Here is a 14,100-nt window from a genome sequence, read left to right on the forward strand (position 1 = left end):
GCATAGCAAATTTACATGGAGTTTCAGCTATAAAAAGTATTTTTTTTAATTTAAATTTTCATGGGGATATAGAAAAAAGACAAATAGGGAAAAGGGGCAAAGCATATATTAAGTTAGTTTGTTATAATTACACAATATAAAGTAGGGTTCCAGTCCCCAGTTGTGGGCAGGCGATCCTCTGGTTTGGAGCCCTTCACGGCTTCAGTGTTATCAGAAAGTGGGGGAGGGAAAGTTGAATGGCCACCGGGCACTCCATTATACCCTACCGGTCCCTGTAGGATGTAATGGAGATCTGGGGGTTCAGAGGCAAGAAGGCACAGTTTTTTGACGTAGAGGCACTAAATTTGCAGCATAGCATCTAATGCCACTCCTAAAAAACCCCTCCAAGTTTCAAAAGATGGTACCAGGCAGTCCAATTCTATGAGCCCCAAAAGAAAGTGCTCCCATCCTCCATTATTTCCAATGGAAGGCATTTAAAAGGAGCTTGATCCCTTTGAATGTGATGGCCAGAATTCTTTTTAAAGTCCAATCATGCTTGTAACAGCCTTGCTCTTGGTTCCACCCCCAAAGTCCCCAGATACTTTCTGAGTTGGACCTGGCAACTCTAATATAAAGTTTCTTATTCCTGAAGGTGTCTGTTGTGGAGCTAAGAAAGAAAGGCGATTGCAAGCCACGCTGAGGCACCTTTGGGCAGTGAGAGAGCAGGGTAGAAAACCAACTCTTCCTCTTTATTCATGGGTGCCATAATGGAAAAACCACATGTAAAGGCCAGCCAGTGGAGGGACTGTAGAATGGCAGCAATTTGCCTGCTCCATCCAGCTCCCGACGATGGCCGAGGCGTGGTATTCTGCACCAGCTGGAGTTTCTGAACTGGTTTTGTGAGCAGACCCATATGCAGTCTATTGACCTGATCTACTCTCGATGTCATCATGCCGTGGATCCTGGTGGCCAGATCAGATGTAGCTAGGGAAAGGACTATTTTTCAAGCTAGGCTGAGTTGGAAGAAAGAACTTTTTTGCAAATGCATTGACTTGCTTCTCCAGCAATAATGTTGGGTCCAGTATCACATCAAGGCTCTTAAAAGAGTTGACTAGGGTTAGCTGAAACACATCAAAAGTGGGGAGCAGGGCTTTGGGGGTTTTTTGAGCAGGAAGGTGCAGGAACACAGTTCCAGCTGGCTTGGCATCAGGGGATGTGGCCTAATGTGTAATTGACTTCCTGCTGGGCTTTTTCTTAAAAAAAGAAGAGAAAGAAAGCCTGGGGGGGAGCATAATGTCCTTCAAGACTTCTGCCTCCTGAAACAGCATCATGTCTGTCTTTCCAGGTTTTATTTTCAATTTATTCCCACCATTTAACCACAGCAGCTAGGAAGCAGTTGAGGAGTTCTACAGTATCACTGCCTCCTCCTGCTCACCCAGCAGCCCCTGTGCCCTGACCTGGAGCGTCTTAATGTCCCTCTGCCCCTCCAGTTTACCTTGAGAAGTGCCCACTAGGCAGACTGATCCCTAGAAACTGGAAGCCAAGCGTATAACATCTGCGACAGATTCTTTAAAAGGCAAACAGTGGTGTTTTTGTTGCCTGAATGACTAAACAGGCATCATTTTGAAAGCTTGATATGTAATATAGCACAGTGACATTAATCTTGATCCACAAACTACAACAAGGATGCTCCTTCTGGCCCACATGGGTGATCCTTAGGTGTCTCTACACTGAGGTCAGTGATGTAACACCCTTCTGTTTTATTTTCTTTCTGCCTTTTTGATGTCTTTCCCTCTCTTTCTTCACAGCCAAGTGAATAAGAGTTTCTTTCCAGGGTCAGAGGCAACTGAAGAGAAAGGAGAAGGAGATGGCCGAGAAGGAGCCAGATGGCCCTAGACCTGGCAAGACATCAAGGAAGGGTCCCCATCTGATCCAAGCAGAGAGTGGTGCTGGATTTTGGGAAAGAGCTGTGCCAGAGATCTTGGTTGAGGGCACTGTGGCCTCAGATGTACGCAGGCGATGCTTCCGGCAGTTCTGTTACCATGAGGCTGATGGGCCCCGAAAGGTTTGCACCCAGCTCCATGGACTTTGTAACCAGTGGCTGGAGCCAGAGAAGCACACCAAGAAGCAGATCTTGGACCTGGTGATCCTGGAGCAGTTCCTGGCCATCCTGCCCCAGGAAGTGCAGGGCTGGGTCAGAGAAAGTGGGCCAGAGACCAGTTCCCAGGCAGTGGCCCTGGCTGAAGGTTTCCTCCTGAGTCAGGCAGAGGAGAAGAGACAGGTACAGCAGGTGAGGGGTTTTCATTCATTCAGTGCAAGCAGTGACATTATCCTAAATCTTCCTGCCAGATATTTCTCTGTGTGTGTTTTCTATCAGGCCGCTTCTGTCTTATGACAACCCTATGAACTTCATATCATTAACAGTTTTGCTTAGATCTTGCAGACTGAGGACTGTGGCTTCCTTCATTGAATCAATCCATTACTTGTTTTGTCTTCCTCTTTTCCTGTTGCCTGCAGCATTATTATCTTTTCCAGTGATGCCTGTCATCTCATAATGCCACCAAAACACGATAGCCTCATTTGAGTCATTTTAGCTTCCTTAGAGAGTTGAAGCTTGATTTGATCTAGAACCCACATATTTGTCTTTTTGGTGGCCCATGGTGTCTGTAGAAACTCTCAACTCTCCTCCAGCACCAGAAAGAATCAACTTTCTTCCTTTCTGCTTTTTTTCCCTATTGAACTTTCACACCCAGACATAGTAATGGGGAATACTATGGCAAGAATTAAGTTGCTTCTGCCCACCAGTGACTCATCCCTACACTTAATAATCTTTTCTAGCTCCTTCATGGCTTCCTTTCCCAGTCTCAGTTTTCTGATTTCTTGTTTGTGGCCTTCCATTTGGTTGATGTTATTGTTCCTTCCTCCAGTTTTCACTCTACCTTCATCCAGCTTTTCTTATGATATGTTCTGCATATGGATTGAAGAGACAGAGAGATAAAATACATCCTAGTCTGGCACCCTTGCCAAGTGGAAACCATTCTGTTTCACCATATTCAGTCCTAACAGTGGCCTCTTGCCCAGAGTACAGGTCGAACATCAAAACAATCAGATGTTGTGGCACACCCGTTTCTTTTAAAACCAATTATAGCTTTTCCAGATCCCCACAGTCAAAAGCATGGATGTAATCTATGAATCACAAGTTGGTTTTCTTCTGAAATTCTCCCCTATGCTCCATTTGCCAACGTAACTTTGCAATATGATCTCATGCCACTTCCTTTTCTGCATCCGCCTGGAACGGAACACCTGGCATTTCTCTTTCAATATATAATAGCAGACCTTATTCTAAAATTTTGAGCATCACTTTACTAGCATGAGGAATTCATGCAATGGTCCAATAGTTGCTGCAGTTTTTGACATCTCCTTTTTCAGAATTAGAATGTAAAGTGAGTGTTTCCAGTCCATGGGCCATAGATTTGTTTTCTATTTTTGTTAGTATATTCTTGTTAGGATTTTGATGGACTCCCTTTATGTGGGTTGGAATAGCTCTACTGATATCCCACCTACTCCTGGTGATTTGTTCTTTTAGGTTCAGTTTTACTTTCTAAAACTCTTAACTTCTTTAAAAGATTCTCCTTGAAAGGAATCTGCCCTCCTTTCATTTGTTTTTTATAATTCTTCAGGATATTACTCCCATCTTTTCTTACCCCTCTTGCTTGCTGTTGTTTCAGGTGTGGGGAGGATCTGAGAAGGAGGAAGCAAAGTTCTCTGAGGCAGAAAGAACTCTGTCAGAAGAAGGCCAGAGGGTGCAGGCCCAGGAGCATGGCCAAGATGCCCTGTCAAGTGGTAAGGTGGCCTACTGTCCAGATTGGATTGGGGCATGTACTGAAGTTGCTGGGCAGATGGTTCAGACAGGAGAAAAGGGAAACATTTCTGCAGACTACTGGGAAATAGTGTTGTAGGATGTAGCGATGGCTACTCCACTTTAAAGGGGAATGTACAGATTCATGGTGAGCAATTCAATTCTTATTTAAATTACTTAGTTCTTGGATTGGGAGACCACCAAAGAAATTCAGGGTTCCTACACAGAGGCAGGCAATGGTATACCACCTCTGAGTGTCCTTTGCCTTGAATAACTGGAGTCACCATAAGTCATCTGTGACTTGACAACACTTTACACATACACACACACACACAAGAAACATACCCCATGTTCTGGGGAAGGATATCTCAGAAAACGAATTGCCAGAGGCCAGCAATTTGTGTTTTGTGTCCCTGATAACACAGGGACACATCCCTATGAGTTTTGAGGATGGAGTGTGGGATGGACATGGTGTCATCTTCATGTTTCATCCTGCCAGATACCTGGATGTGAAGTCAGAGCATCAGCAGACATTCTAGAAACACATTGTTAGCAATGCTCCCTCTAAACTGTGAAGAAGTCCTGTGAGCAAGAATTCCACTTGATGAGCTACTGGCATTAAAGTTGTGAGCTACTGCTTAAATTAGTTTGCTCTAGAGCCATTTCTCCTGAGCCAAGACAAAATGTGAGCCAGAGGCTAAAAAATTGTGAGCTTTATCTAGAGGTACACGTCAGGGATGCCCCTTGTCCCCGATCCTGTTTGCTCTCTCACTTGAACCCTTAGCTCACCTGGTACGGACGGACCCCGAAATTGAAGGAATAAGAGTTGCTGGAGAAACCCACAAAATTAGTCTGTTTGCAGATGACGCGGTCATATATTTAAGCAACCCATTAAAATCTTTAACTAAATTAATGCAAACAATAGAAACCTTTGGAAAATTTTCTGGCCTTGCTATCAACGTATCTAAATCAGAAATTTTCCCAATTTGTGTTCCTTCTGAGGTGCGCCGTGACATTATGCTTACTTTCCCCTTTAAATGGGTCGACAAAAACTGGCGACATCTGGGGATACAAATTCCTATAGACCTAGCTGACTTGATCAGAGCAAATTTTGGGCAACTATTTAAAAAGGTCAAATCAGATCTACTATCCTGGTCAAAACTTCAACTTAGCCTACTGGAAAAAATTGATTTATTAAAAGCCTTTGTGATGCCCAAATTTCTTTTCTTATTTCAAAACATTCCTGTAGATATTCCAAGAAGTGAGATGAAAATGTGGCAAAAAAGCTTTTCCCTGTTTCTGTGGCAAAATAAAAAGCCAAGAATAGCATATCATCTTCTTGCTAAACCCAGTGCTAAAGGAGGTCTAGGAGCGCCAATTCTAGAAAAATATCACCTAGCGGCCCAGCTGCGGAATATTCTAATATATACCAAGAAAAGCTGTGACTTGCCCTGGCTGCAAATAGAGGCAGCAAGTGTTCTTCCTGCTCATCTCAATGAGTTTGTGTGGGTTAGTGAAACGGACAGGAGGAAAACTGAATTAGCTAACCCCTTCCTACGCTACACATTACGACTCTGGGACAAGTATAGATCTATAGTGACTCAGCCATCAACCCCGATTATGTCTTTCTTGGGGCAACCCTGGTTCCCGCCGGGCATGCCCAAAGAAAACTTCCAAATTTGGAGGAGAGGAAAAATTATTAGAATCACAGATATTAGTGCCAAAGGTAAATTATATACACGTACGCAACTGGAAACTAAATTCAAAATCGAAATCCCTTGGTATGAGTACCATCAAATATATGATACCCTAAATAAAGTGATCCCTGTGTTGCAACCTGTTAGCCAGTTGAATGCCTTTGAGAAATTAATACATGAAGAAAATGCGACAATGAGAGGTGTAATTGCAAAAGTATATTCTTTATTAAATCAAAAAAATTGGACACACCCTACATCACAGCAAAATGCATGGGCTAAAGATTGTAACACACAACTGACTGAGGAACAGTGGCATATAATCTGGACATCGTCTCTATGTAAATCTAGATGTACCAATTTTAAATTGCAACAATATAAAATAATCTCGAGATGGTATCTAACTCCACAAATGCTAAGCCATGCACAGAAAAACATCAGCTCCCTTTGTTGGAAAGGTTGTGGGACCTCTGGCTCTTTCCTTCATTGTTGGTGGTCATGTCAGAAAGTGCAGAATTTCTGGAGCATCCTAATTACTAAAATTGAAGCAATTGTAAAGGAATCCATTCTTCATACCCCTGAGTTTGTCCTTCTTAATTTGTGGCCGAAAACAGCCTACTCCAAATTGAAATCAGAACTTATTTCACTCTTGCTCTTAGCAGGCAAGCTGCTCCTTGCAAAATTTTGGAAGAGCACTAAAATACCATCAATAACTCTCTGGTTCCAGAAGGTATGGGAACTTATAATACAGGACAAGATTGCCTCTCAACTCATTGTGGGAGACAACCCTAAGATAGGGGGAAATTTTGTAGAAAAATGGTTTCCATTTTTAGACTTTGTAAACAAAAACACATCCAAGAGGTATGCAATGCCGAAGAAGTACCTTAACTTTGTTCTTTACTAAAATTGACTTGTACAAACTGGGTCCGTTGGAGAATGTATAGGCAACTGTCTAGAGATAAGACTATGTTTATAAGTATAGGTATTAGTTTATAAATATAGACTCATGTTTACATGTACATATGTGAATATGTAGGTGCACATATGTACACATATACTTATATCCGGTTATTATTATATATTTGTTACCCATCTATTTATTTATATATTTATTTACTTATTTATTTATTTTTTTCCTTTTCTTTTCTTTTTCCTAAAAGATTTGACTGTATCAACTTTACCGACGTATGCATAGAAACTGTGTTTAAGTCAATCTCTTGTGTTTGTATAAGGACTGTTGTTATTGTTTTTTCTTATAAAATAAAAAATTTTAAGTTTAAAAAAAAAAATTGTGAGCTTGCTCACAGTAACTCAGCTTAGAGGGAAAACTGATTGGTAGTACCCTAGAGTTTCCAAAGCCTCAACTGATGTGCTGAAATCACATGGGTTTGGGGCTGGATGGGATGGTGACATGTCGTGCTTCATGATTTCTGCTCTCCTCTTTTCTCCTGCCAATCCAGACTCCAGGATGGAGAAGAAGGCCCAGCAGGTGGGAGAATGTCATGCCTAAGCTTTGGGTCTGATCTGGCATGGATGTTGCAAGCAATTGCACTCCGGGGCTCACAGGGCACATTTCAAGTCTCACAGATTTCTCAAATTTGTTGACAGCATTTATAACTCTCCCAGGCTCATTGTACCTGGTGCTTCTCTTCCACCTCTTCCTTAATTTACTAAAAGCTATTAAAAATTTGTTTGAGTGTAAACAAGACAAGATTTTACAACCCTGCAAATGGGGATATATAAACAGGATTACAGAAATAAAATAGGAATTTGAGGGTAACATTCTTCCTTCCAACTTTGTCTCCCTCTCAGGCAGTGAAGAGACGTTATTGAGCCATTTTAGTTGCAGAGAAGTGGAAATGGCTGCTCAGCCTCTCGTCCAGGTAGGAGGGGGATGAATGAGGGATAGTCAGAGCCCTCAGTTCTTTCTCAGGGATGCTTTTGCTCCTGCTGTCTGAGGAAGAGAGGCTCTGAATGCCATTGCCTTTACACATAATGAGTTCTGTATTCTGCATCCTCAGAAAATACCCCCATCGAGAATGTAGTCTTTGGCTGGCATGGTCTGTGATGAAGGAATCTGCTTTTTCTTTCAGTCTATATTTTCCTTTGAGGAGGTGGCTGTGTATTTCACTGAGACGGAATGGGCTCTGCTGGATCTGGGCCAAAAAGCTCTCTACAGGGAAGTGATGCTGGAGAACTATGGGAATGTGGCCTTTTTGGGTAAGAATCTTTTTTAGGTGCCAGAGGTGCAAATTGCTGCCATGGGGATGATGCATGAATCAGAAGTTTGAACACTGATATATGTTTGTGATGGCTGCCATTGGGTGCGTTCAGGACTTGGGGTGGCTGTGAAAGTGATGTTCACCACGAGCAGGTAGAGTGAGAGAAGCCACCCCACTGTTCAAGGGGCAACTGAGGCCAGTTTTGTGGCCCTCACCCAAGGCAGAGAGGGTGTCTTGGGCTGAGGCCAAGGTGGTGCTGAGAGGCCCTCAGAAAGACTCTGGAAGGAGTCAGATCCCAATTTCTTTCAGTTGTCAGCTTTTACAACATCCTCTTCCCCAGATGGGATTATGGCCATCCCCTCTGACTGAAATCTGGAAAAGATCCACTCTCCAGTAGAGTGGTTAGAATAGTGGGCTTAGATCTTGACCACGGTTCCATCCTAGCAGAAGAAATTTTTCTTTTCCTTGGATTTCTTTCCTTCTGTTACAGGAACTGCTGTGGGGGGATTTCCTCTTTTTATGGGGGGAATTAACAGAGCCAGGTAGAGCTTTTGGAGTGAGATGCCATCTAGTGTATCCTGGAAATAATTCATATATACAGTGTGTGTGTGTGTGTGTGTATACAAAAGAGCCCCGTGGCTCTCTGCTCACGACCTGAGTTTGATCCCAGCAGATGCTGGTTCAGGTAGCCGGCTCCAGGTTGACTCAGCCTTCCATCCTTCTGAGGTTGGTAAAATGAGTACCCAGCTTGCTGGGGGAAAAGTGTAATGACTGGGGAAGGCAATGGCAAACCACCCCATAAAAAGTCTGCCGTGAAAAACTCAAATAGAGTTTAGGGGTGCAAGTCAGAAGGCGCCAAAACCAGGTTCGACTTAGGAAATATTTGTGGACATTGTGGGTGAAGCCAGGGGACTTTGTGGGTGGAGCCAGGAGCAAGGTTGTGACAAGCATGAATGACCTCCAATGGGAGTTCTGGCTATCACATTTATAGGGACTGCACTCCTCTTAAATGCCTTGTCTTCATTGGACATAATGGAGGATGGGGGTATCTTCTTTTGGGGCTCATAGAACTGGACCCTGCTGGATATCTGGGGCTTGGGGGAAGGTCTGTTTTTTGGGGAGAGGCATCAGTTGCAATGCTGAAAATTTGGTGCCTCTAACTTAAAAACAGCCCCCCTAAGCCCCAGATCTCTATGGATTGATTCTCCATTATACCCTGTGGGGAGCAGTCTCCATAGATATAATGGAGTGCCCAATGGACATTCAAACTCCCCCCTCCCGCTTTCTGATAACCCTGAAACGGGGGGAGGTTGTCCAAACCAGAGGATCCTTTGCCTCCAACTGGGGATTGGCAACCCTATGATGGATGCCTTCAGGCTTTGGTCTTAGGTGGAGATGGGTTTGAGTGGTTTCTTTGGAGTTGTTCTACCTTGCAGGGGTGGCTTGCAGCAGGTAGTCCCAGGGGGAACTGGCTTACACCAAACCACCCAGCACCCTCTGTTGTGGTGAGAGAAATCTCACCCCAAGTGCATGGAATCATGTGCTATTGAAAAATTTCCACTGACGCTGTCAGCCCAGTAAACACAGATACAAGTTCTCAGTTGAAGCACAGTTTGTAGAGCCACAGAAGGATAGAGAAAGCACTGCAGCAACCTCCCGTCTCTCCAAGGGACAAAGCACCGACTCCTTCCTAAGGGCAAGTATCGTCCATCACGTTGAGTCCATCACTGAGAGAGAAAAGCCAAGTATACCTGCCTAATCAGTACACTTGGATGCCAGGGTTTCTCCAAGGGCCACAGAAGCAGGAGAGAAGCCATTAAGGTAATCAGAGGAATAAGTCCATTCCTTACAAAAGAGGAGGATTCTGTGAAATCAGTCAAAGAAAAAAGGTCAATCAAACCGAAGGAACAAAGGCCTCCATCCTGTCAGAGAATCCACTCCAAGGAAGATAAAAATGGAAGTGTGGCCTTTGCAGTGACCTTCAGTCATAGAATAAATGTGGATGCAGGTTCCCTTAGGAGTAAAACTGGATTATTGCTTGCAGTTCAGAAAAGGCTTTATTTGGAAAACAGCCCTTTCTTTACATCAAAGAAGTCACACCGGTGGGGAGCCATGTAAATGGTCAGAGTCCAAACCAAGCGTCTCTGATGCAGGAGGCTTAATTTACTTTGAAAGTGGAGTTCATTGTACACTTCAGTGGACAGCAGGAAGAAGCCACTGAAATATCTGGAGTGTAGTGTAGATGGAACTTCAGGTGCAGGTCAGACCTCATTGCACTAACAGGATTTCTCTCTTGCTCTCTCTTCCACAGGGGACGCTGACACAAATGAGGCGGATGAGAAACTGCATCATTTATTGCCAGATGAAGTCAAGAATGAAGATGTGAAAAGAAATGTTATGATTCAAGGCAGGCCTCAGAGGGAGAATGTCAGTTGCACGGTGAAGAAGTGGGATAACTCCATTCTTTGTGTAGGTGGGAATTTCCAAGAAGCAATTCACATACTGGAGGAAACGTACAAGTGCTTGGAGTGTGGAATGAACTTCTCAGATCAAAACCGGTATAATCTCCATTTCAGAATGCACAGTGGAAAGAAAACTCATCAATGTCTGGAGTGTGGAAAGGCCATGATTCACAGAGCAGAATTCCTTGAACATCTAAAAACACATACAGGAGAGAAACCTTATAGCTGCTCAGATTGTGGCAAGTGCTTCTCAGAGAAATCAGACGTTGTTCAACACCAAAAGAATCATTCAGGAGAGAAGCTCTTTATGTGTTCAGAGAGTGAAATGATATTCTTGGATGGAAAAAAGGGTAATGCACATCTTTCCAAGCACGGTATAATGAAGGCATGTAAATGCTTTCAGTGTGGAAAGTACTTCAGCTTCAGATCACAACTCCTTGTGCACCAAAAGATCCACACAGAGGCGAAGCCTTTTGAATGCTCACAGTGTGGGAAGAAATTCAGTCGGTGTTTGCATCTTAAAGAGCATCAGACAACCCACACAGGGGAGAAGCCTTTTGAATGCTCAGAGTGTAGGAAGAGATTCTGCCACAGTAGCAGTCTTCAACAGCATCAAAGAACCCACACAGGGGAGAAGCCTTTTGAATGCTCAGAGTGTAGGAAGCGATTCAGTCACAGTAGCAGTCTTCAAAAACATCTAAGAACTCACACAGGGGAGAAGCCTTTTGAATGCTCAGAGTGTAAGAAAAGATTCAGTCAGAGTAGCACTCTTCAGCAGCATCAAAAAACTCACACAGGGGAGAAGCCTTTTGAATGTTCAGAGTGTAAGAAAAGATTCAGTCAGAGTAGCACTCTTCAACAGCATCAAAGAACCCATACAGGAGAGAGGCCTTTTGACTGCTCAGAGTGTGGGAAGAGATTCAGTCGGAGTAGTGGTCTTCAAGAGCATCAAAGAACCCACACAGGAGAGAGGCCTTTTGAATGCTCAGAGTGTGGGAAGAGATTCAGTCGGAGTGGCATTCTTCAAAGTCATGTAAGAACACACACAGGGGAGAAACCTTTTGAATGCTCAGAGTGCGGAAAGAAATTCAGTCAGAGTTTCCATCTTAAAGAGCATCAAACAACCCACACAGGGGAAAAGCCTTTTGAATGCTTGGAGTGTGGAAAGAGATTGAGTCGCAGTGGTGATCTTCTAATTCATTTAAGAACCCACACAGGGGAGAAGCCTTTTGAATGTTCAGAGTGTGGGAGGAGATTCAGTCAAAGTAGCAATCTTCAAAAACATCTAGGAACTCACACAGGGGAGAAGCCTTTTGAATGCTCAGAGTGTAGGAAGAGATTCAGTAACAGTAGCAGTCTTCAAAAACATCTAAGAACCCACACAGGGGAGAAGCCTTTTGAATGCTCAGAGTGTAAGAAAAGATTCAGTCACAGTAACAGTCTTCAAGAACATCTAAGAACCCACACAGGGGAGAAACCTTTTGAATGCTCAGAGTGTGGAAAGAAATTCAGTCAGAGTTTCCATCTTAAACAGCATCAAAGAACCCACACAGGGGAGAAGCCTTTTTGAATGCTTGGAGTGTGGAAGAGATTCAAAAACAGTGGCACTCTTCAAAGGCCTTTAAGGGTAATCAAAAACCGAAGAAAGCCCGGAGAGCTCCCTCGTTAAATGGAGCTTTTTACCTCAGTTGAAGTAGCTAGCGCCTCCTTGGCTCCTTCAGGCCACAGAGATACAAACACTGCTGACTCTCTCCTAACAACATTTCTACTAGAAGCGTTAAGGAATCAGTGTCTAGAATTAAGACAAGATATGATGGATACAATAACCGCCTTACAATGTATGGACACATTGGAGACTCAACATAAGCAAACAGCTCAAAAAGCAGAGGATGCCATAAAGAAAGTTGCCTCCCTGGAAAAAATGCTTGGAACTACCTCTTAAGATGGCTGGTCTAGAGAAAGAAGAGATAAAAACTTGAAATCCTGTGGTTTTTCACCAAATGCGGAAGCAACAACTGATCTTTCTATTTTTATGGTGTCTTAGTTGGCCACTATGCTAAAACTAGAGGAGGGAGTGACACCTCTTATTCTTAAAGCTTACTGCATTGGTAAAGCAACAAACGCTTCCAAAGTCACTCTTTCTACCATGGGTATAATGGTGGAGTTTGCTGATTATTGGACTAGGAGGAAAATGTTGATGGAAGTACGTCAGCAGAATGGCTTGGATTGTTAAAGAAGGAGAATATTTGTATTCTCAGATCTCCTTTTAGAAATATTCAAGATTCAAAGAGACTTAAATCCCACCATTTCCAAGTTGTAGGCTGTTGGTGTAAAATACTGCTGGTTGCGGTCTGGCATAATGTTTATGGGTAATCAGCAAGTTCAATATACTGCATATGACTGTGCTTCTGGATCAGCTTTGCTATTTGCGCTGGGCTTGCCCTCTTTAGAAAAAGCGGAAACTAGAGCTGCACAAAGCAAGACTCAGTCACCACTGACTCCAGTCAAAAGATGTAAACTTCATGTTTCTGAAGAAGAGGAGTGTGGGAAGAGATTCAGCCCCACATGTTCCCCAGAGAGCACTGCGATCAAGTTCTCAATCTTTTGGCTGTCCCTGGGCTAAAGGAGGCTAGGCTCAACTCCACCAGCCTTCTCGGTTGCGGCCCCAATACTTTGGAACATCCTTCCAGAAGCCATCTTGCGGGATATATCGCAGTTCCGCAGGGCCTGCAAGACTGAACTGTTTCGGATGGCATATAACATCTAATGGGAGAGGGCTGCCACCACATGTGGATCCATAGCGCTTATATTACTAACTGCCCAGGATCTGTGCACATGAGAAAGAAAATATTATACGATCTGCCTGAAGTAGCACCATTGTTATTTATCTGATTGTTTTATTGTTTTAATATTGTTTTGTCTACTATTTTATGCTGTTAGCCGCCCAGAGTCTGTATGGAATGGGCGGGATATAAATATAACGTAAATAAATAAATAAAAACAGTGGCAATCTTCAAATCCATCTAAGAACCCACAAAAGAGAGAAGCCTTTTGAATGCTGAGTGTGGGAAGAGATTCAGTCAGTGACGCTCTTCAACGTTTATTTAAGAACACACACAGGAGAGAAATCTTTTGAATGCTCTGGGACTTTCCCTGTCACCAAATAAGTTGGTTAACATTCCAGAAATGCCCTTTCTTTTTAAATATATTGTTTTAAGATTATTTCACATAAACTCTAATTAAAAGAAGCAGGTCCACAGAAGTTTCAGTTACTACATTAACTGCCACTCCTGAAGATGAAGAAACTGTGGCTTCTACTTTGTTATTTAAATCATCAGTTGCCGCTGCAAAAAGAATATTGGTATGAAAACTTTCTAGTCAATTGTCAGCGGTACTTGCCAGTGGTAAAAACCAATTAGATGTAGGAATTTGAAAGACTTATTGAGAGTCAGGGTTAGCCGATGGAAAGAAATCTCCGATTTTTTATTGTTTGGACGCAGGAGACAAAACCTCCTCCATTTCCCTTCCACATTTATAAGCTCTCATGATTTTTTGTTTACAAAGGGCAGAGGTTGCAAATAAATAGAGGAGTAACAATATCTCACAGAGGCTCAGAGTCAAATAGTTTCCCACATCACGGTTATTTTAAGCTTAGACTTCCCTTGGCTGCCAGCTGTGGCAGTGAGCTAGTAATGTCGACTAATTACCCAATTTGGTAAGCAAAGATCTTGCTTATGCTGCAGTCAGACTATTACAAAATATTCAGCTCCAGTTTAAAAGCAGAAAAAGATAAAAGCTATTAGAACTGATAAGAAATAAGTTACAAGCTTAAAAACTGCTTAGCATCTTGGGGCTGTAAAATCAACCGTCTGCAGCCTCTGCCA

General features: G+C 43.0%; 1 protein-coding gene across 1 annotated transcript; it reads left to right on the plus strand.

Annotated features, from left to right (window-relative positions):
• The first annotated feature begins 1,846 nt into the window (after positions 1-1,846).
• LOC132585208 (zinc finger protein OZF-like) lies at positions 1,847-13,244 on the plus strand. The gene is made up of 6 exons (XM_060257014.1): positions 1,847-2,044; positions 3,708-3,822; positions 7,345-7,415; positions 7,647-7,752; positions 10,066-10,223; positions 10,794-13,244. Exons 1-6 carry the CDS (start codon positions 1,847-1,849, stop codon positions 11,784-11,786), a joined length of 1,641 nt encoding a protein of 546 aa, XP_060112997.1. The 3' UTR covers positions 11,787-13,244.
• The last annotated feature ends 856 nt before the right edge of the window (positions 13,245-14,100 follow it).

The sequence above is a fragment of the Heteronotia binoei genome, chromosome 16 (assembly GCF_032191835.1).
Source record: "Heteronotia binoei isolate CCM8104 ecotype False Entrance Well chromosome 16, APGP_CSIRO_Hbin_v1, whole genome shotgun sequence".
Taxonomy (NCBI): domain Eukaryota; kingdom Metazoa; phylum Chordata; class Lepidosauria; order Squamata; family Gekkonidae; genus Heteronotia; species Heteronotia binoei.